This window comes from Penaeus monodon, chromosome 8 (genome assembly GCF_015228065.2).
Source record: "Penaeus monodon isolate SGIC_2016 chromosome 8, NSTDA_Pmon_1, whole genome shotgun sequence".
NCBI classification, from domain to species: Eukaryota; Metazoa; Arthropoda; class Malacostraca; order Decapoda; family Penaeidae; genus Penaeus; species Penaeus monodon.
The window spans coordinates 38,607,059-38,630,196 of record NC_051393.1 but is presented as its reverse complement, the minus strand read 5'-3'; the positions used below and the strand labels follow the sequence as shown (position 1 = coordinate 38,630,196).

Below are 23,138 nucleotides of genomic sequence, written 5' to 3'. Positions count from 1 at the left end.
CCAAATAAGACATTCACTTCATATCTGTCTCCTCCTCAGGTCCGTCTAATAGATGGCAGAGAGTATTCTGCAGTTGTTGAAGAAATTGACACAGTATCAGATCTAGCTTTGTTAAGAATCAATTGTGTACGTATTCTAAAAGTATATTTTTACCCTTATAGGTGAATGTGAAAACTTAAAGTTGTTTGTAATGTTTTAAGGTACATTCTCTCTCTCTCTCTCTCTCTCTCTCTCTCTCTCTCTCTCTCTCTCCTCTCTCTCTCTCTCTCTCTCTCTCTCTCTCTCTCCTCTCTCTCTCTCTCTCTCTCTCTCTCTCTCTCTCTCTCTCTCTCTCTCTCTCTCTCTCTCACTCTCTCACTCTCTCACTCTCTCTCTCTCTCTCTCTCTTTCTCTCTCTCTTTCTCTACATACATACATACATACATACATACATACATACATACATATAAACACACATACATATATACACACATACATATGCATATATACATACATATATATAGATACATATATATACATACATATATATATATATATATATATATATATATATATACATGCATATGCATGTGTGTGTGTGTGTGTGTTTGTTTATATGTATATATGTATGTATGTATATGTTTGTATGTATATATTTATATGTATATATATATGTTTGTATGTATGTATATGTGTGTGTGTGTGTATGTACACGTGTGTGTGTGTATATATGTATATATATATATATATATATATATATATATATATATATATATATATATATATATATATATATATTTATATATGTATATATATTATTATACACACACACACACACACACACACACACACACACACACACACACACACACACACACACACACACATATATATATATATATATGCAGGTATATATGTATTACAGACACTATAGTTTTCTACTCAGATTTTTTTCTCCTTTTAATGCTCCTTCCAGGAAACCAGTTAAGTGACCCTCTACAGTGAACTGCCTTTCTTTTCTGTTTTTCTTTCTTTTTAGAGCACTATATTTAGTGCATATTTGATACAGGATTCAGACAATGTGTGTGTGTGTGTGTGTGTGTCTGCGTACGTGTGTATGTATAGAAAATATACATCAAAGACCCATTTGCTACTTTCATTTCTTATTTGTATTTTGACATAAAAAGAATAGTTGCTATTAGTCTGAGCATAACAAGAGGTTAAGGTTGGAATTGTACATAGTTAGATGTATATTCATCATGTACAATGGTAAATAATTGTTTGAAGAACAGCTTTGGTACAAGAAAATCCTACTACATTTGTAATGCCTTTAATATTCTTATGCATCAGAAGCGGAATATAATGTTGCAAAAGTGTAAATGCAATTGAAAATGGAAGAAGAGTAAGCTTTTTTTGGAGGATACCCATATTTAACTATTTTATTGTGAATACTTCTAATGTTAATGCTATCATCAGTGCTATTTTTACTATAATTACTGTTATCAGTATCATTTACCAGTACTACCTCTTTTCCAGACGGGACTTGTTCCTCTCAAACTTGGAGACTCAAGTGGAGTAAGACCAGGAGAGTTTGTAGCTGCCTTAGGCTGTCCTCTGTCTCTGTCAAACTCTGTCACTTTGGGTGTTGTTTCATCTGCTGATCGAGGGAGTGTTGAACTTGGTTTACGAGGGAAAGACATGCAGTACATCCAAACAGACGCAGCCATTACTGTAATTATTCTAATGTTCATATCTTTTTACTAATAGGGAATGAGGGTATGTTTTTTGTTAAATCCAAAAGAAAGATTTGTGTTCTTGTTTCCAGATTAATAAGACCCTTTTCCTTCATTTCTTCATATAGTTTGGCAACCTCAGGGGGCCCCCTCTGACAATTTGGGAAAGGAGAAGTCATTGGAATAAATTCAATGACAGTAACTTCAGGAATCTCATTTGCCATCCCTGTAGATCATGCTAAGGAATTTATGAAGAAAGCTGAAAAGAAAAGAGTTGACCTGGGTGAGAATATCCACCAAATGTATTATGTTTATTATTACAATTTGATTACTGTACTGAAATTGTTAGAAATATCCACTAATTATAAATTTCTGACATAGCAGTATATTATTTTTTTTTCTCTTTTTTTTATAATACAATTACAGCAAAATATCCAAAACCAAGCTCTACTCAGCGGCGCTACTTAGGTGTTACAATGCTGACCTTGACAAAATCCATTCTACAAGAGCTGCAGTCTAGAGGTGGTCCCATGTCAAGTATTCCATCAGATATCACACAAGGGGTCTTCATATGGAAAGTCGTTGTGGGTTCTCCGGGCATATCGTAAGTGTGACATTTTTTCTTTTTACAGTTGCTTTAATACTCCTCTGTGAAGGAGTGTATTTGAGGTTGTAATGAAAAAACCATGTTTGTTTAGAAAATTTATGAAGAAAGTTCCCTATGTTGATAAAAAATTTTAGCAAAAACTCAATGCACACAAAATAGTTTTATTGACAAATGTGGAAACAGGCTCAAAATCCTTCTTGATGTCTGAAAGGGGTTAGGAGAGAGAGAAAAGAGAGAGAGAGAGAGAGAGAGGAGAAAAGAGAGAGAGAGAGAGAGAGCGAGAGAGAGGGGGAGAGAGAGAGAGTGTGTGGTGTGTGTGTGTGTGGGGTGTGTGTGTGGGGTGTGTGTGTGTTTTGTGTGTGTGTGTGTGTGTGTGTGTGTGCGTTGTGTGTGTTTTTTTGTTTGTTTGTTTGTGTTACCTTCCTTTCCTCCCCATTTTCAGACCTGAAAAGAAACCCAAAGAAAGATATAAAAAATTGTTATCTCATCTTTTAATAAACCCATTTTTTTTGTATTGGCAGTTTTTGCTACCATATATATTCACTCTGTTTGTAATGCGTCTCACACAGATGGCCACAAGATATTGGTAATAGTAAAATTTACTGACCAATTTTTAAAAACAGATCAGGGCTGATACCAGGGGACTTTCATTACCCATATCAACAATGAACCAGTGGCATCATCAAGAGAGTCTACAGAAGCCTTGAACAAAGGAGATTTTGGTAATGGTAGTGGTACGCAATGGCCAACGCTATAAAGTTATTGTTTCTCCAGAGGAGTAACAACCAGTATCCCAAGAGCTCAATAACAAGAAAGATTAGATATGGCAAATATTGTTCAGAAGTTTTATATTATTTATTTTTTCTCAGTGGATTATTATTGTACTTAGAGATTGTAACCAGTTTCAACTTTCTGTTGACAGAAAATTTCATACCTTCAGAATAAATGGAAAAAGGAAACAAAGCTTTATTGTAACAGACAAAAACAAATAACAGAAGTATTACTTAATGTGCCACAGTAGTCAAAGTGCCTAATATGTACATTGTTCTTTGAAAGGAGATACATGCAAAACTCTCAAAAGGAAGGAATATGTTGCTTGTCTTAAAATGAGTAAAATTTTTTTTTTAAAGGAAATTCTAGCTGTGATTTGTCTTCTGTAAGTTGTTTCAGATTATGAATGATTATGAGATTGATTAAGGAGTTGTTTAAAATATGTTGTAGTCTGGTAAATAATGTATATTGGTTAGTGATGAACAATTACTCATGAAAAGGAAAGCATTTATATAAGTTGTTTTCTTTTATTTACCTTTATAATAATGGCCCCCCAATCTCTTGCCCATTGTTGTCATGAGGGGCTTAGGAGACAGAGAGGTGTGAGAGCTGTATTGAAAAGATGAAGAGCTGACTTTGTGTCAATTATTAACAGCCTAGAGGAGCAATGGGCACAATATTACCATTTAGTTGTCTATCCCTTACAGCTCAAGGCCCCCCCCCCCCCCCAATCCTTTGCTTTTTATCATGGAGGGCTTTGGAGATGGGGATGGAGGCCCAATGTAGGGATCACTCCCGCCTTAGTCCTCAGCCCTCGCCTCAGCTAATTTGCATGGTATTTTCTTCTCCTCCTTTTCCCTTTTCCTTTCTTCATTCCCTTGTTCTATCCACTTTTCCTAATCATTTAAACTCCTTTTTGCCATTTCTCCACAAAAATTTTCTAATGTCCCTTCCTCCCTTAATTCCTTGCCTTCTAACAACCTTTACCTTATACAACCCCATCAGCCACCCTCTGTTCTTTTCACTACATACTATCCCCCAACCCCCGCCTGTTGTTGTCATGGGAGGCTTAGGAGGCGAGTATGGGACCCAGTGCTGGGGAATTCCCTTTCCTTGGGACCAGCCCTCGAACTCAAAATTTTGCATGGTCTTTTTTCCTCTCCTGCTTTTTCGTTTCCATCCCTTCCCCCCCCACCCCACCCTTTCTACTATCCACTTCCCAAGGTATGAAAGCGGGCTTTAAAGGCTGACCTTGTGCCAGTACTGAATGGCTGAGGGAGCCATGGGCACGGGGATTCCTCTGTTTTTGTCTATCCCTTACCCCCGAGGAGTGGACTGTTTCTTCCCAACATATTCCAGGTTACCATGGCACTAATGAAAAAGTTGTACCTTATTAGGGTCAATGAGGCTTGCCCTACATCAGATAGTCTCACCAATTCAAACTCTCCCGATTCCCTGACCCCAGACTCTCCTTTGACCACAGCTCCGAACACTGCAAATACTACCCCGTCCTCAATGCCTACTAGTACGTTATCCCCCCAAGTCAACACTCAATCTCCAGGAGACTTTCCTACTCTCCCAACATGCTCCCAATTTATCACCTCTACCCCCACAATCTCTAAACAAAATACCCCATCCTCCCTTATACTACTTTACAGCCTTGTTCTCCCCCTCTCTATAATACTACCTCCCTCAAACACTCCCTTTCCACACGCCCCCATCCTAATACAACCCCCATTTTCTACAAATATCTTAAATAATCTATTTAGCCCAACCAAATGGGACCCATTTTTCGTGATTCCCCCCACAGGTCCCTACTTGACAACGCTCTTCTCTTCCAGCAATGTCTCCCAAAAACAAGTAGGCAAAGTGTCTTTTCCGTAGCCGACCCGATGTTCCCCTCTCGTCACAGTAATATCTGAAAACCAAGCTATAGCATTGTCAACTCTAACGATCCCCCCAATCCCTTGCCCCTTGTTGTCGTGGGGGGGCTTAGGAGGCGGAGACTGGGACCCAATGATGGGGAAATCCCCAACCTTGGGACTCAGCCCTCGACTCAACTAATTTTGCATGGTCCTTTATTTTCCTTCCCACTTTTCGTTTCTGTCCTTCACCAAAACCCTTCTGCCTATCCATCCTAAGGTGTGAGAGCCGTGCTGAAAGGATGAAAGGCTGACTTTGTGCAGTCCTGACGTGGCCTGAGGCGCCATGGGCACGGTATTCCCCTGATTTAGTTAATCTAGCCCTTACCCCTCAAGGGGACCCTGAGGGAGTGGACTGTTTTATCACCAACATAAACACAGGCTTACCATGGCCAGTAATGAAAAACTTAATAACACTATTAGGGGAAAAGAGGGGTTGCCCCTTTATCAAATAGCCCCAACGACGAACACCAAGATTCCCTGACCCCAGGCTCTCCTTTGACCACGGCTCCGAACACGGCAATAACTACCCCCTCATCAATACTCTAGTACAGTAGCCAACAAATCAACCCTTAAGGAACATTTCACCTCCCCGCTGCTCAACTTCAAACACCTTCTACCACCACAACCTCCAACATCAACACCCCCATCCTCCCTTATAATACCTTACAGCCTTACTGCCGGCCTCCCATAACACTATCCTTTCCCTCAAACACTACTCATTTCGCTCACGCCCCGCCCTTCGACTACCCCTATCTCTGACAACAATTTTGAATACCCCTCAGCGCAGCCAAATGGGACCGATTTTCGTGATCCCCTCCCACAGCTCCTAACTCTGACAACACCCTCTCTTCCAACAATGTCTCCAAAAAAACAAGTGGAATTTCCTTTCCACGCCCAACCCCCCTTTTTGTCACGTAACCCCAAAACCCAAGCTATAGCTTTAAACAAAAAAATGCCTATCGGTAATCCCATCCTTGCAAACCCCACCCAAACCCCCTCAATCTTGCCCAAACAGTTTAAATCCCCCCAGCAATTCCCCAATCTATAAAAAGATTGGTCATACTGGGGGAAAAAGACCGATTTGCCTGCCCACAACTTGATGAAACTCATACAATGCTCTCCTTCCCCCCAAGGTCCAAAAAAACCCCAAAATTTAGCCAAAATTCCCTTTCCGAACTGATTCCTTTTTAAGCTACATAGGGGAAATCCCCCCTGTTGTCCATCCCAACCTCCTCCATTCTGCCAAATTTTTGGGGTCTGGGAACCCACCAAATTGCCGTTCCACAGCCGATGCCCACTAGGTGCCCACCCGGCCCAAACCCGATCTAACGCTCTGCACATCAGCCATGTCCACTGTGGCGGCCCCCATAATGTTTTTCATAGGGGTGTCCCCCTCATTTTGATTCTGAGTAAAACTCTCAGTTTCAAATTTCGACTCCATACTAAAGCCAACGGGAAAGAGTCGACGGGGTTTTCTTCTTACTCTTCCAGTAATATGTCTACTACAATTCTCCAAAACCAAACCCCCTCTTCCTCCTCCTTCCGCCCCACAACCTTTTTTTTGCCATCCTAAACCCAGACACTCCAATCTCTATACGAACCCTTCCCACTAACCCAACCCTTTCCCCTCCCCCTCCACACCCAAACAACAAAACAAACGTTCCACCCCCTCTTCCCCTACCACAAAAACCCCTCCACCTTTTTTTGCCCCTAGTTTAGACACATCCTCTCACCCCCCCTCACAAAAATCCTTTTACCCCCAAAAAACTCCCCAAACCCCTCGAAGAAACTTTTTAAAAATTCAAGATTACTTATAAAAAACTCAACCCCCAAAATCTTAAAACTCTGTCCTTTCACACTAAAAGTAAGCTGATTCCTCCTCCTCCTAACGATACCCCCCCCTACCCCCTATCCCCCTAACCCCCCAACAGAGCCCCCCCCCGCCCCCAAACCCCCCACTTTAAACCCTCCCCCACCCCTTTCCCTTCCTTCCCCCTTTGTTACACAGGGAAAATCCGTATGTAAAAAAATACCCCTTCCACAGACCCCCCATTCCAAATACCCCTCCTAGTAAACACCACCCCCACACCTTCCCATTCGCCCTCGGGCCCTTATCCCCCCCTTTTAGCTGTTTTCCCCTAAAAAATCTCCAAAAACTACTAAAACCTTCATTGGAATATTCGTTTTCCGCTCCCACAACCTGCCCCCCAACCCTTTTGCCCGTTTGTCGTGGGGGTTTTGGCGGGGAGATGGAAAAAAAGAGGGGGACTCCCCACCTTTGGGACTCAGCCCTCGACTAAACTAATTTTGCAGGGTCTTTATTTTTCCTTCCCCCTTCGTTTCTGTCCCTTCACCAAACCCTTCTACTATCCACCCCTAAGGTTGGACCCGTGCTAAAAGGGTTTTGAAAGGGCGACTTGTGCCTCCTAAACGGCCTGGGGAGCCATGGGCACGGTATTCCCCTGATTTAGTACTACCTTTACCCCTAAAGGGGCCCCTGAGGGGGGGAGTTTTTACCCCAACATAATCCAGGTTCCAGGCCAAAAATGAAAATTTATCTCCACTATTAGGGGAAAGGGGCTTCCCCTTATAAAATACCCAAAGATTAAAAATCACCGTTTCCCCCTGACCCCGGGCCTCCTTTGACCACGGCTCCGCATGCAAAAACAACCCCCCATAAATGCCTCAGTACGTGCCAACACCACCCTTAAAGGACATTTCCCTCTCCCAGCACGCTAAATTTAATCCCTTCCCCCACAACCAAAAAACATCAACCACCCCCCCCCCCTTATTAATCCCTTACGCCTTATTGCCCCCTCCCATACCTACCCCCCAACCTACTCCTCGTCACCACCTCCCCTTCGATACCCCTTTTCATACAAAATATTAATACCCTCTTCGCGCACCAAAAGGGGCCCGTTTTTTTCTGATCCCCCCCACATCCTACCTGAAAAACCCCTTTTCTTTCCAAAAATTTTCTCCAAAAACAAGTGGGGAAAGTCTCTTTCCGTACCGCCCCACCGTCCCGTTTGTCACGAAACTCCCAAAACCAACTATAGCTTTACAAAAAAACAGACATATATGGAAACCCCCATCCTTTGCAAAACCCCCCCAAACCTAATATTTTCACCAAAACGTTTCAATCCCCCCCGAAAAATTGCCCAATCTATGAAAAGAGGTCAATTTGGGGAGAAGCCCTATTGCCTGTCTCAAGACAGGATGAAACGTCAGTAAAATACTCCCCCCCCCCCAAGGAAATCGAAAAAAACCCCACTAACATGCCAAAAATTTACCTTCCCTAGACAACCTTCCTTTAAAACGTCAAATTAGGAGGGAAAATCCCCCCGTTCTCCATCCCAAACCTCCTCCACTCGTCCAAATTTTTGGCTCTAGACACCCACCCAACATTCCCTTTCCCACACCCAGACCCCACTATGTCCCCAACCGGCCCAACCCCGACTAACTCCCCGAAAATCCGCACTTTTCCCAACTGTCGGCCCCCAAAAGTATTTTTGGGGCGCCCCACCTAAAAATTTAGTTGGGGTAGCAACTCTCAGATTAAAACTTGGATCGCCTACGTAAAGCCAGACAAAAACGTCGACGGGGGTTTCTCTCTTACTCTTCCCGAATATGCTCATTTTTCCCAAATTCTCCAAACCCCCCCCTACATCAAAACCCCCCCTCTTCTCCCTCCTACCTTCCCCATAAATTTTTGCCATCCTAAACCCAGACCCCCAAATCCTACTACGATTTTCAACACCACCCAACCCCACCCCTTCCCTCTCCCTCCTCCACTACCCCTAAAACAGAAAAAACGTCCACCCCCTCCCCCCTACCACACATCACTCCACCTTCCTTTCTCCTTCTTGAGACACCTCCCTCTTCCCCCCCTCAAAAGAAATCCTATTCCCCAAAACTCCCCCCCCAAAATCCTTAGAAGAACCATTGAAAAATTAAATTACAAAGAAAGACATAAACCCCCAAAATCTACACCCTGCCCCTTCCCACACCCCAAATTACGCTGAATCCTCCCCTCCTAACGTATCCCCCCAAACCCCATCCTCTACCCCTCCCAAAACCCATCCCCCCCGACCCCCCCCCAAACCCGCCCCATTACCCCTCCCCCATCCCCTCTCCTTTTCCCCCCCCTCCTGGATACCCCCTAAACCCTATGTCCAACCCCCTTCCCCCAACCCTCCATTCCTAATACCCCCCTCCTATAAAACCCCCAACCCCCCAACCTTCCCATCTAGACCTCTCAGCCTTTCCCACCCCTATTGCCCCCCCCTCAAAATCAAAATAAAACATCCTTCATTGGAATATTCGGGGTTCCGCTCCCACAGACCTGCCCTTCGTCATACCTTTTCCCTTTTAAAGTCCTCTATTGTAGCCTTCAAGAGCCTTTCAACCCCCTTCCAACCCCAACCCCATTATCATTTTGTTCATCCCCCTTTCCCCTTTAGTCTCACCCAAATTATCAATCAGAAAAAACTTAGTCCCCCTCCCTTTCAAAAAAAGTCCCTTGCCGTTATCCTATCTTCCTTCTCGTTGATCACAGTGAACGTCTATTTCCCCATCCCCCCCCATGACTTTTTTTGCTTTTGAAAATTAATTCCAACTTCAACCCCTTCCTCTATTGGTGTTTTAACTGCCGCCACACTCTATGGGGGATTCACCCACAAACTCCGAGGCCATCTCTAGAGCGCTTCCTCTCCACTGACCTTCTATACAAAATTCAGATCCCCCCACACACTTTGTACACGCACGCAATTTTTTTTTCATCTTTGACCTCGCTCTATGCTCCCTTCTCTTCATTTAGTTTTCCACGGGTCTCTTAGACCATTTTCCTATAGTGACCCTTTCAGTTCTCCTTTTTCCTTTCATACGTACCATTTTCCCAAACCCCCCCCCGGGGTGTTTTGATAGAGCTGATTTGGCATATTTTCACCTCCTCTGCAAATTCATACCCTCCATCCCCCCTCACTTCCATTTAAAAATGATACGTTTTTCACAAAAAAGTTTTAAAGAGCTCACAACAGACCCCTCAAATCAAAACCTATCCCTTTCCAAAAATTTTGGTTTTCTGATTGCACTAAAGCCTTCGTTTAAAAAAGTGCACCCGGGAAACTTTTACCGCTAAAGGGGTTTACTCAAAAAACTATCACCCTTATCCCCTTTTTTAAAAGAGCTTCCCAATTCCGCTTTCAACCCGGAATAGTAAAATAAACTGGCGAAATTTTTTCATAAATTACATCTCTAATCTATCTCAATGTTGGCCCCAAATCCATAAACTTCAGGCAAACATCCCCCCATCCTCCCCCTGTCCTCCATATTCGAAATCCCCTCTTTTTTGATCCCCCCAAGTCCTAATAAACTGGGTGTTTTTCACCAGGGCATAGGGTTTTCCCTATCTTCACACTTTTCTTCTATTAAAACCACCAAAAACTACCCCCAACCTTCCCCCACCCCCTATAACCAAAAATTTCCCATTTTTTTCCTCAATCTTTCTGCCCTAAATCGTGCCGTAACACTCATGAAGGCCCTGCGTATTTTACTACCCTTGCTCCGGCAAAATCCCATCTTCCCCTTTCCTTTCCTCTTAAAATTACAACCCCATTTTGGACATCAGGAAATTTCCCTTCTAATTTCGAGAAGCTCCATCCTTCCCTTTCCCGAAACCCAAAAATCGGGACCCTTTCCCCAAAACTTCGCCCCCTCGCCTAACTACTGCTTGTCAAAAATTTTAAACGAATGGTGAAATTAATTTTTCACAAACTTTTCTCTCCCTTTTCCCCAAAATTTGGTTTTCGCCCCTGCCAAAGCCCCGCTGACCCCTTGCTCATTTTTAGACATATTTAAACTGCTTTCAGCCTGAAACCGTACTAGCTATTTTTTTTTTTTATCTAGTAAAAACATTGATCGACATGGCGGGACCATATCCTCCCAAAAATTGTCCTCTCTAGGATCGTGGAAAATGGGTGCTTTTATAAAGTCCCTTTCCCCTCCCCAACCCTTTTAGGGCAAAACGCCCTGCCCCATCATCTTTTTTTTTCCCCCAAAAACGAAGGTGTCCCCAGGAGTGTGCTCATACCATTTTTCCTTCTTTTCTTTAATGAAATTTTCTCAGTTTTACCCCAGGAGCCCGGATCACTTTTGTTTTGATTTAAACCCTCTATGCTCGGACATCCATACCCAACTTACCATTTCTTCAATCTGCAAACTCATCATATCTTCTTGGGCCACAAAAAGGTTTTCCCCTTTTTACCCTAAAAACTTTCCCATTTTTTCCTCGTCACGTGTAGTCCCCTACCCCCACTTTTATATGGCACTACCCCCCCCCCCCCCCCCCCCAATCTTTTTCCCCTGGGAAATTCAGGGTTATTTTTTTCCCAAAAGTTGGGGAGACCCTATTTTACACTAAAAAAAAAGCTCTCCGCCGTCTTTGAATCTTAAAAGCTCCCAATATATGGGGGTCAGTCGCAAAAAATCTCCCCCACTTCATTTACTTGATCCCCTCCCTCTTGATTTTGGGTGCCATATTACTCCTCTGCCTCAACTTCTTCCCTTCCCATCTTGATACAATCTCACTGTGGGCTTCTTAGCACTAGGGGCCTTCGTCCTCCCCGTTGAGAGCCGTACCTGATCAGGGAACCATCTCATCTCGACTGTCCTTTTCCCCCTCCGAGCTATTTTGATTCCACCAATTTTCCCCCACTAAAATAATACCCACAAACCCTACTCTTCCTAGCTTCATTCCACGATTTCCCACCCTTTTTCAACACGCTGGGGACCCCCCCCCCCCCATTCCCTTTTTCCCCCCCAAACCCCTTCCCCTTCCTGTCCTTCCCTCCCTCCTGGCCCCCCCACCCACCCCCCTATTTGTCTTTTGTTTTCCCCCCACCCCCCAAAAACAAAAAATCCCTCCTACGTCCTTCTACACATTTCCTTTCCAGTCCCACTCATTCCCTTTGTATTCACGTATTACTGATGGTCCAAATCCACCTCCGGGGTGTTTTTCGTAACTTCCCCAACTCTACTTTCAAAAACTCCCCTTTCCCCCCTGAATCCCGTGTCCTTACTAAGTTGTTGCACTCCTTTTGTTAAAAAAACTATACTCCTTCCTCTTCCCCTTTTACAATTTTTTCTGCTCCCCTAACTCATTAAATTCCAAAAATCAATACACACCACCAACCCCCTTGTTTTTTAAATCCAAATGGGTTTTTCTACCTGTCCACACGCCCTAAACAAACAAATTTTGCTGGGGGCCCCCCAGTTTTGGGAAACCCCGGGAATGAACAGGCAGATCACGCCCCGCCACGCCTCTTGTCCCAATCCCCCAAACCCCGTTCTCCAAAATCCAGCCACGGATTTTACCCCCACTTTTAAAACCTTCTTTTATAAACGAGGGAACTTTTTGGGCAAGCCCCCGCACTAATAAAATTTCTTCTGTAAAACTATCAATCTCCCCTGGTCCTCCTTTCATCGACAGACGTTGGAGAGGGTCTCGCCCCCTTACGCATTTGGGCCCCACCCCCTAAAAACTCCACTGATGTCACAATTGACCACCCCTTATTTCCTTATGAATTTCCCCCTTTTAATCCCTCAAATCCATTTCGTGCCCCCGTTTTTTAAAAAACCTGTACCTTGCTTTCCCCCATCTATCCTCCCCTTTTACCGACCCCCCAAACCATCAACATCCTTTTAGAAACCCCCCTTTTTGCTTCAAAAAACCCATTTTCTTCCTCAACCATACAATTCCTTATCTAAACTAAAACCCCTTTCGACACCCGCCCAACCCCTTTCACTCCCCCAAATTTCCTTGCCACTTAGACAAAAAATCACTAAATCACCACCCTTCCCAAAAAATTAAATTAGTCTACATGACCCTTGAGTCTAGCACATTTTTTCTTCTTTAAAACCCTTAACCCTTACCCACAGACCTGCCTTTTTTCATATCCTTTCCTCTTTAACCCATCTATTGTATGCCTTTAAGGGCCTTTTTCAAATCCCCAATACCAAACCCCAAAAATTTTTTGTCTTCCCCACATTCCCTTTTCCGTCCATACTTTCCTCTGCTTTCCCCCACCCTTCCTCCCTTCACCGAACCCCCAACCTTGAACCTTACAGAATCCCCCTTTTTTGTTTTTAACAACCTATTCTCTTTCCCCATACAACCCCCATCTAATCTAACCTACCACACCCGACTCACCCAATTTCCTTGCCCAGCTTTGACAATAATCCCAAAACAACCACCTTTCCCCAAATTACTAAGTGTACTGACCTTAATTTTCTACACATTTATCGCTTTTTAACCCCTTAAACCCTTAACCATGTATATGCTAGCGTACACTCCCCCCTTTCCAACAGAGTAAAGGGTTACATAGGATGGCGGGTTGGGATGATGGGCCTAGTACCCCCCCCCCACCACCCTGGGGAGACCCCGGCTGAAAGGATGAAAGGTGATTTTGTGAAAATCCTGAATGGCCTGAGGGAGCCATGGGCACTGTTTCCTTGTTTTCGTTGTCCCCTCAAGGGGACCCTGGGGGTGTTTCTTCCCCAAATACCCTAGGGAACATGGCCCAAAAAGAAATGTATACCCCTTTTTGGGGGCAATGAGGCTTGCCCCTTTATAAAAAAGCCCCAACTCCCCTCCCGGTTCCCCCCTCTCAGCTTCCTTTTACCCGATTTGAAAACTGCGCTCTCCCCTCCCCAATGCCCCTTGTACATTTCCCCTAACCCCTCCTCAAAGCCACGTACATTTTTCCCCCTCTCCCCATCCCATGCCCCTGTACATTTCCCCCTACTACCCCACGCAATGCCTACAACATTTATCCCCCAAGTCAACATCAACCCCTAGGGACATTTTTACTCCCCAAAATTCTCAGCTTTTCCCCTCAGCCCCCCAATTCTTTTCAACACCCATCTCCCTTATTACTACTTTATAGCCTTTTTGTCCACCTCTCTTAAAAATTTCCTCCCCAACCCACTCCCTCTTCCCATCCCCCTCCTTCTACACCTCCATCTTTAAAAAATACCTTAAAACTTATAAGCCCCTCCAATGGGGCCGAATTTTTTTGTCCCCTCCCACACTCCTTCCGACTACACTTTTCTCCAGCAATGTCCAAAAAAAAGGCAAGTCCTTTCGTAGCTGATGCGATGTTTCCCGCCCCACCATTACATCTGAAAACCAAAATATAGCATTATTAAAAGCTTAACTCTGTAACCCCTTCCCGCAGAACCCTCCCCCCACAAAGCATGTACCGGAAAAGTCTCTTTCTCCCGCAGTTGCCCTATCTAACAAAAATTGTCAGATTGTGGGCAAACTTACTCCCGCCTCTGGGGCCATGATGGATTTTTAATACATTGCTACTCCATTCCTCCCAGAGGTCATCTAAGAACTCCACCAACATTGTCAAAATTACTTTCCGTAAACATGACCTTCCCTTTAATGCTTACATTGGTGGAGAATCCCTCTCTGTCTGACCATATCAACCTCCTCCCCGTCAGTGCCAAAATTGTTGGCGTTTAGGACATCCTGCCAAACACTGCGGTTCCACAGCCAGATGCCCTCTATGTGCCCAACCTACTCATAACTGATCAAATTACTCTGCACAGTCACGCATATGGGTGGCCCCTATAATGTATTTTATATGGGCTACCCTACCTACAAGTTTGAGGTGGCAACTCTTAGATTCAGACTTGGTCTCACTCTGCATGAAGCCAGACAGGAAGCACGTCGACGAGAGTTTTCTCTTACTCCCTACTCCAATAATGTCGCTCGTTCTGCCCCTCCCCCTCCCTCTTAAGATGTTCCTACCCTCTTCCTATCCCTCCTATATCTTTCTTACCCATTTTTACCTCCTACCTTCTCCAGTCAAAGTCTTTTGCCATTCTAAATCCAGACACTCCAATCTCTACTGCAGCCTTCTTCTCCTACCACACACACCTCCACCGACTTTTGCCTCTACTCCTCAGACACCAGTCTCCTCTTCCCCCCCCCCCCTCACAAGAAAACCTTTGTCTCACAAAACTCCCCAACCAACTCCTTTACCTTTACAAAAACTCTTGAAGATATTCAAAACTATCTGCTCGAGTACTAAATTGACACTGAAACCCCCCATCCACCCACAAATTCCAAACTCCCGCTCCCTCCACACGCAAGATGACTGCTGATATCCATCCTCCTCCTACTCATTTTCCCCCTACACCCCTTCTTCCTACTCCCTCCCAACACAGCCCATCCCCCCAGTTTCAGCTCCACGTACATTAACCCTCCCTCCATCCCCTCTATCCCTTCCACTCCCTCCTGGACACACATGTGAATCCCTTAAGTCACAGCTATGCTCTTCCCCAGATCCTCTACCTCCTGAGACTACACCACCTCCGTCCTCTCATTCCTTATCTCATCTCCTAGCTCCTACCCCTTCTTATTCTCCAACACGCCCTGTAACTGTTATCACTCATAGATTAACTAAAGTATAGCTCTCCTACATTGGAATATTCGCAGTTTCCGTTCTTACAGATCTGACCTTCGTCATATCCTTTCTTATACCCATCCATTTTCTGCCTCCAAGAGAGTTACACATCCTCCTATACCAATTTCCAATTTTTTGTCTTCCTCACACTCCCTTTGTCTCGTCTATAGTTATCCATCAGAAAGCACCTTATGTCATACCTCCCTTCCAAACCACTGTCTCGTGCAAAGTTATTCGTATCTTTCTTCACCGTTGGATCACAGTTATTTCAGTCTACTACTCCCCTTCCCACCCCGTTGATTTTGTTGCCTTTGAAACTGTAATTTCCCAACTCCAGCCACTTTTCCTTGCAGTTGGTGATTTTAACTCCCACCACACTCTTTGGGGTGATTCTGTCACCAACTCACGTGGCCGATCCCAAGAACGCCGCCTCTCCACAACTGACCTTATCATTCTTAATTCAGACACTGACATACGCACGCAATCTTTTTCATGCCATGACCTCTCTCTATGCTCCCCTTCTCTCCATTAAGATTTCCATTGGTCAGCTCTAGACAAGTTTCACTATGGTGACCACTTTCCAGTCCTCCTTTCTCCTACTTATGTACCACTTCCTAACCGTCCATGCTGGTGCTTTGATAGAGCCATTCCCTGAACTTCAAGACCTTATACCTCCAAATATGTTTCAACTCAATGCTACCTTACAGTTGTGCTGCAACATTCATGAAGGCCCTGATGATATTCACTGCCGTATGCTCTGACACCTTCCATCTTCCTCTCTTTCCTTCCTATTAACTATATTCAACCACATATGGACGTCAGGAAATTTTCCTTCTCATTGGCAAGAAGCTCTTATCCTCTCCTTGAAACTCGACAAATAAGGTACCCTTCCTCAAGATTACCGGTCCCATTGCTCCAACTAGCTGCTTGTGCAAACTACTTGAGTGAATGGTTAAGTCCACTTAATGTGGTATCTTGACTTTCACAGTCTTCTCTCTCCTTCCCAGTTTGGTTTCCGCCGGGCCCAAAATACAGCTGATGAGACCTATATCGCATATGCATTTGCACGCCATGAATCCGTATTAGCCATATTCTTTGACTTAGAAAAAGCATAAGATACCACATGGCGGTACCACATTCTTCTACAATTGTCCTCCCTAGGCATAAGCGGAAACCTGGGTCTTTCTAAAGTCTTTCCTCTCCAAACGCAGGTCAAAATTGGCTCTTCCACATCATCATCCTTTCCTCAGTTCGAAGGTGTGTGTTCAGCACCACTTTATTCCGTTTTGCCGTCAATGCCATTATCTCAGTTTACCACCAGGAGCCAATCATTACTGTATGTTGATGATTTAACAATCTCCGCCAATTCCTGGGCCACTAACCATGGCTCTCGGTTTTGTACCTCCAAATCTTTCTCCATCCATTTCTCTTGCGCACGTGTAGGTACCCTACCTTCAGTCTTCTTACCTGGCGCTCCACTCCACTACCGTGCCTCTGACGAATTCCTTGGTGTTATTTTTGACTCCAAATTGTCATGGTGAGACTATATCTTTTACATTAAAGAAAAACTCCCCTCCATCTTCATGTTACCTCGATCTTCTCCACTCGATTATGGATGCCATATCTATTCCTCTGCCTCCACTTCCCTCCTTGCTCATCTTGACACAATCCACCACTGTGGTCTTCACTTAGCCCTAGGTGCCTTCCGCTCCTCTCCAGTTGAGAGCCTGTACACTGAGTCGGGCATACCATTTCTCTCTCGACGTTTAACCCTTCTCTCTCTCCAATGCTATGCTCAGTTCCAACAACTTTCCCCCACCAAACTAACTATCCCACGATCCCTGCTTCCTACCTTTGCTGCTTCTCCACGTTTACCTACGCCATTCTCCATTCTCTTTTTCCCCATCTCCGACCTCTTCCGTTTTACGTCCATTCCGTTCTTCCACGGCTTATACCTTATCCACGCATTTGCTCCTCTGTTTTCCCTGACCCACCAAAATCAGATATCCCCCTTCTGTCCTTCTCACCCATTTCCTTGGCCATATCTATATTCATTCCTCCAGTGTTCATGCTTACACTGATAGCTCTAAATCCCCCTCCGGTGCTGGTTTCGCAGTAACCTACCCAACTCGCACTTTTAAATACTCCCTCTTTCCTGAATCTAGTATCCCTACTACAGAACTGTACACACTCCTCTTTGCCTTAAACACATATACTCACTCCTTTATTCCTATTTTAATGACTATCGTAACTCATTATCTCTCTTAAAATCTATGCACTTGCCCAATCCCTTTGTCTAAAAGATTCAGAACTGGTTGTTCTACCTGTCCACATGCCATAGATCTATCAGATTTTGCTGGGTGCCCACCCATGTTGGAATCCCTGGCAATGAACAAGCAGATACTCTAGCACACTACACCGCTATATCCACATCACACCAACGATGTTTCTAATATATTCCAGCCACGGATTATTACCCCCATTTCAAGACCTTTCTGTATATCCAATAACAATCTTTCTGATCTGCACCAGTAAATTTCGTACTGTAAAACAATCAGTCACCTCCTGGTCAGTTTCATTTCATCAGAACAGACGTTGCGTAACGGCTCTCGCCCGCTTACATATTGGCCACACCCATCTAACGCACTCGTACCTTATGTCATGTTCTGATCCGCCCCTATGTTCCCCATGTGATGTGCCTCTTTCAGTTCCACACATTCTGTTGTCCTGTCCACGCTTTGATGCAGCCCGTACCTCTGCTTGCCCTATCCTCCCTTCACCGACCTCCCACCCTATCAGACATCCTTACTTATCCTTCACACTTTCTACTTTGACAACTTGTTCTCCTTCCTCAGATGCATACATATCCTTCACTTGATCTAATCCCCCAAACCTAACCCTACTTTAACCCATTCACTCATCAACTTCTGTACCCATCTTTAACCTTTTCAATATTAATCAAGATAGGTGATGTATAACTACTAACTACTAACTCATCCACCCTTCACTGCCCTTTCTATAGTGCTACATGACCTTATATGTCTAACACATTTATTTATTTAACCATTAACCAGAGAATACAAACGTTCCACCCCACTTTCTCCTAACATATCCCTTCCCACATCTGCAGACTCTACTCTTCGGATGCTTATCATCTCTTCACCACCTCATAAATAATCTTCTGTTTCCCAAACCTCCCCACCCTAATCCACTCTAGAAACCTCTGAGAACATAAACTTCCTAAGCAAGACTCAAGAGAAAGTTCCTCTTTCTCATCCATCCTCTAATTCTCTAACACCATTCCGGCTACATTCAAAGTGATCGTCGATATCCATCTTCCTTCTCATACCTTCCCACAACTCATGCATTATCTGTCTCCAAGAAACCTTCCTAACACATCCTGCAGTACCAATCCCAAATTATCATTTTATATCATCCCCTCACTCATTTTCTTTCTCATATATACTCAAAAAACATCATACACTATACCTCCCTTCCAAACCACTGTCCCTTGCACAACAGTTATACCCATCTTTCTTCGCCGTTGGATCACAGTTATTTCACTTTACTTTCTACTTCTCTTCCCACTGACTTCAAAACTTCCATTTGAAACTTTACTTTCTCAACTTCAACTACCATTCCTTATTGTCGGTAATTTCAACAATCGCTACACTCTTTGGACGACTCTACCACTACTTCCTGAGGCCATTCCCTAGAACGGATTCTTTCTAACACTGACCTTATCCTTCTCGCCCCACCCACTTCGACATGCGCACTCAAACCCTCCACGCTGGCGCTTCGGTAGAGCAGACTGGCATACTTTTACCTCTCTCTCTTCTCTCCCTCTTTCTCTGTCTTCCTTCTCTTCCATATCAGACATGCTTTCCTATTTCACAACCACTATCCTGTGTGCAGCTTTCACAGCCATTCCCTGAACTTCCTGGCCATACACATCAAAATGTGTTCCATGGTGGAATACCAAATATTCCAAAGCGCTTCGATTGAAGCGTGTGGCATGGAGTAGTTATCGCTAAACATCAGCCTTTATAAATTTTAAAAGACCATCAGCTCTACTACGTCTCACTTAAAACCATCTGGCAAAATTATGTCTCTACAATTACCTCCTCTACAACTATTTCTACAGAATGGTGTAGCAACCATCCCCCTCATCCTTCCCGAGTCCTCCACATCCACAACACTCTCATTTCTGAACCTTTACAATTTGCTACTGAGCTTGCTGCATATTTCATCCAAGTCAGTAGTGGCTTTCACCCTTCTCCCCAATTTCATTCCAGTAATACAGCCAATGAACACATTCCCATCTCCTCCTTAATATCTACGGAACCCTACACTGACCCCTTCTGCACTACTGCCTTGCAGTCGTGCCGCATTGCACAAGAAGGCCCTGACAGCTTATATTACCTAATGCTACATCTTCCATCTATCTCCTTATCCTCTCTACTGACAATTTAACAATATTTGGACGATTGGAAACTTTCCTCCTCAATGCTCCTGATTTAACTTTCCTTAAACCTAATAAATCCTGCACCCTCCCTCAAGACTACCGTCCCATTTCTCTACTTGTGCAAGTTGCTAGAAAGAGTGGTCAGTCTACGACTGATGTGGTACCTTGAATCTGACAGTCTTCTATCTTCTTCCCAGTTTGGAATCCGTCGTGCTCGAAGAACAGCTCACTCTCATTTAGAAAATTCTATGACATTTTTGCGCACCACAACTCCATGCTAGCCGTTTTCTTTGGCCTGGAAAAGGCATATGACACTGCATGGTGATAACACATTCAGAAACAACTATCATTTCATGGCATAAGAGGATGCATGGGTGTATTTATTAAATATTTATTTTCTAATCGTACCTTCCGAGTCAAATTTAATTCTTCAACCTCCTCATCTTTTCCTCAATATGAAGGTGTCCCACAAGGGAGTGTGCTTAGTGCAACATTATTCCTTCTGGGCATAAATGGCTTAGTTTCGGTATTTCCAGCAGGCATCCAATCCTCCCTGTATGTAGAGGATTTTATCATCTCTACATCGGGCCCTTCTATATCTACTCTCTGTCTACTAGTCCAGTCTGCAATATCCTAAATCTCCTCCTGGGCCATTGACCAAGGCATCCGCTTTTCCACTTTCCTTCTCCATCCTTTTTTCTCAATCGTATAGGTCCTCAACCTCCACTCTCTTCTTATGATACCCCTCTCCACTTCCGCTCCTCAGGTAAATTCCTCGTAGTCATTTTTGACTTCAAACTTTCCCGGTGAGACCACATCCTCTACATCAAAGAGAAAACTTGCCGCCACCTCCGACTCCTACAGACTCTCTATCATATATCCTAGGGATCAGACTGCAAAACTCTCCTCCATCGCCATGCTTTTCTGATCCTCTCCACTTTTGACTGTCATATCTATTCCCCTACCTCTCTTCTTACCGTAATATCTCCCATTGAGGGCCTGTACATTGAATCAGGCCTACCTTCCCTCTCTCGACGATGTGGCTTACCTTCCTCTTGTATCTACTGCTGTTTTTCCTGATACACTAAAACCAAACACCCCCTTCTATCCTTCTCACTCATTTTCTCAACCATGCCTCAACCCACTCCTCCAACACATTTATACAGTTCTAAATCCTCCTCTTGTGCTTTTTTCTCTAGTCTTTCCTTCTGTACCTTCAACTCTCCACTTCCACTAGAATCTAGTGTCATTAATACTGAATTATATGCGATCCACTTCGCATTAGAAGGCATGTGTTCCTTTCCTCCCTCATCCTTCACAATTTTCACTCCAAAATCTCATTCACATATACCAGCCTCTGACTACTATCCTCACTTCAAGACCTTCCTTTTCACCTCCTGGCAGTCTTTCTGGTCTAGCCGTACCACTAATAAATTACTTAACATTAAACCTTCCATCTCTCCTTGGTCAATACCATTCCATAAGAATAGACACTGGGAAACTGCTCTTGTTTGCTTACCAATTGGGCATACTCGCCTCACATATTCCTATCTCATGTCACAACCTGATACACCTCTGTGCTCCTCATGTAATGTTCCTCTTTCAGTCACACACATCGTACTTTCCTGTCCCTGTTTTAAAGCAACCCATACCTCTGCTTTTCCTCACTTATTCTCACTTTCCTGACCCCCCAAGCTATTAGACATCCTCTTAGAATCCCCTACTTTTTCCTGAGACAACTCAATCTCCCTCCTCATATGCATAAATGTCGACTATTTGATCTAATTGTCCTAACCTCTAATTCCTTCCCCTTTTAATAACCTTTATCTAATTATATACTCCATCAGCTCATCCTCTCTACCCTTCTCTACCATACTGCCCTTTAGTACTGTTTACACCTTCATTTCATTCATTTGTTATAGCTATTGACATTAACCATTACTCTACAACCGTGTTGTCCATCTCTCCACAGTACTACCTCTCTCAACACTACTGCCTCTTCCCTGTCCCTCTACTACTCCCACCTCTACAAACATCTTAAATACTCTATATAGTCCAGCCAAATGGGACCGATCTTTCGTGATTCCCCTGCAGCTCCTTACTCTGACAACATTCTCCTCTTCCAGCAATATCTCCAAAAGCATACAGGCAAAGTTCCCGTCTCGTCATAGTTACATCCAAAACCCAAGCTAAAGCATTATCGACCCTGACAGACCATTCCTGCCAAACATCATCCCACCCATCTCACCAACAAGCTGCCCTGTCTGCGACAAAAAATTGGTCATGTTGTGGGGAAGACTTACTCGCCTGCCTCATGGACTATGGCACAATGCAATGTTTCCTCCATCCCCAAAGAGGCCGTTGTAAGTCCCCCACCAATATTGCCAAGATTACTCTCCATAGGCATGACCCTTTTAATGTTTACATTGGCGGAGAATCCCTCCCTGTCTGACCATGTCAACCTCCCCCCGTCAGTGTCAGAACTGTTGGCGTCTAGGCCCTCTTGCCAAACACTGCTGTTCCACAGTCTGATGCTCTCTGTGTACCCATCCTGGTCATAATTGATCAAACTGTTCTGCACATTCATGCACATGTGCCAACTGTGGCGGCTCCCATAAGTAGTTTATAGGGGCTGCCCTACTTACAAGTTTGATTCTGAAGTGGCAACTCTCAGATGCACTTGGCCTCAGTCTACGCGAAGCCAGACAGGAATCACATAGGTTTTTCTCTCACACCCTACTCCAGTAATTTCTTTACTCCCCATTCCTCCCAAGATAATTCTACAATTCCTCCAGCATTTCTTCCTCATCCCACTTCTAGGCCCTCCCTCTCCCAGTTGAATTATTTTGCCATTCTAAATCCAGACACTCCAATCATTGTTTCCCCAGTATCTAACCCTCATCCTCCTCACCCAGTGCATTGCACAAGACAAGTTAAATGCTCCATTCCATCTTCTACCCCATCCTCTCCATCAGCCTCTCCCTGCACCCCTCAAACATATGTCCCTCTTCTCCTCCCCCCCATAAGAAAACCTTTGCTCCCCAACTGTCTCCACTGCAGAAACTCTTGAAGACATTCAAAACTATCGAATCATAACCCAAGATAACACGCCTACACCTCAACCATCCTCCAATGTCTCCCATTCCATCTACACTCAAAGTAACTGCCGACATCCATTCTCCT

General features: G+C 44.1%; 1 protein-coding gene across 1 annotated transcript; it reads left to right on the top strand.

Moving 5' to 3' along the window:
* Window positions 1-39: 39 nt before the first annotated feature.
* Window positions 40-3,026, top strand: LOC119575961 (serine protease HTRA2, mitochondrial-like; the record flags this gene model as incomplete). Its single annotated transcript, XM_037923493.1, is given in 6 exon segments — window positions 40-126; window positions 1,516-1,710; window positions 1,841-1,849; window positions 1,851-1,985; window positions 2,168-2,316; window positions 2,948-3,026. Coding segments are annotated over 6 exon segments (654 nt in total), but the record flags the coding sequence as incomplete, so codon positions are not given.
* Between the last annotated feature and the right edge of the window lie 20,112 nt (window positions 3,027-23,138).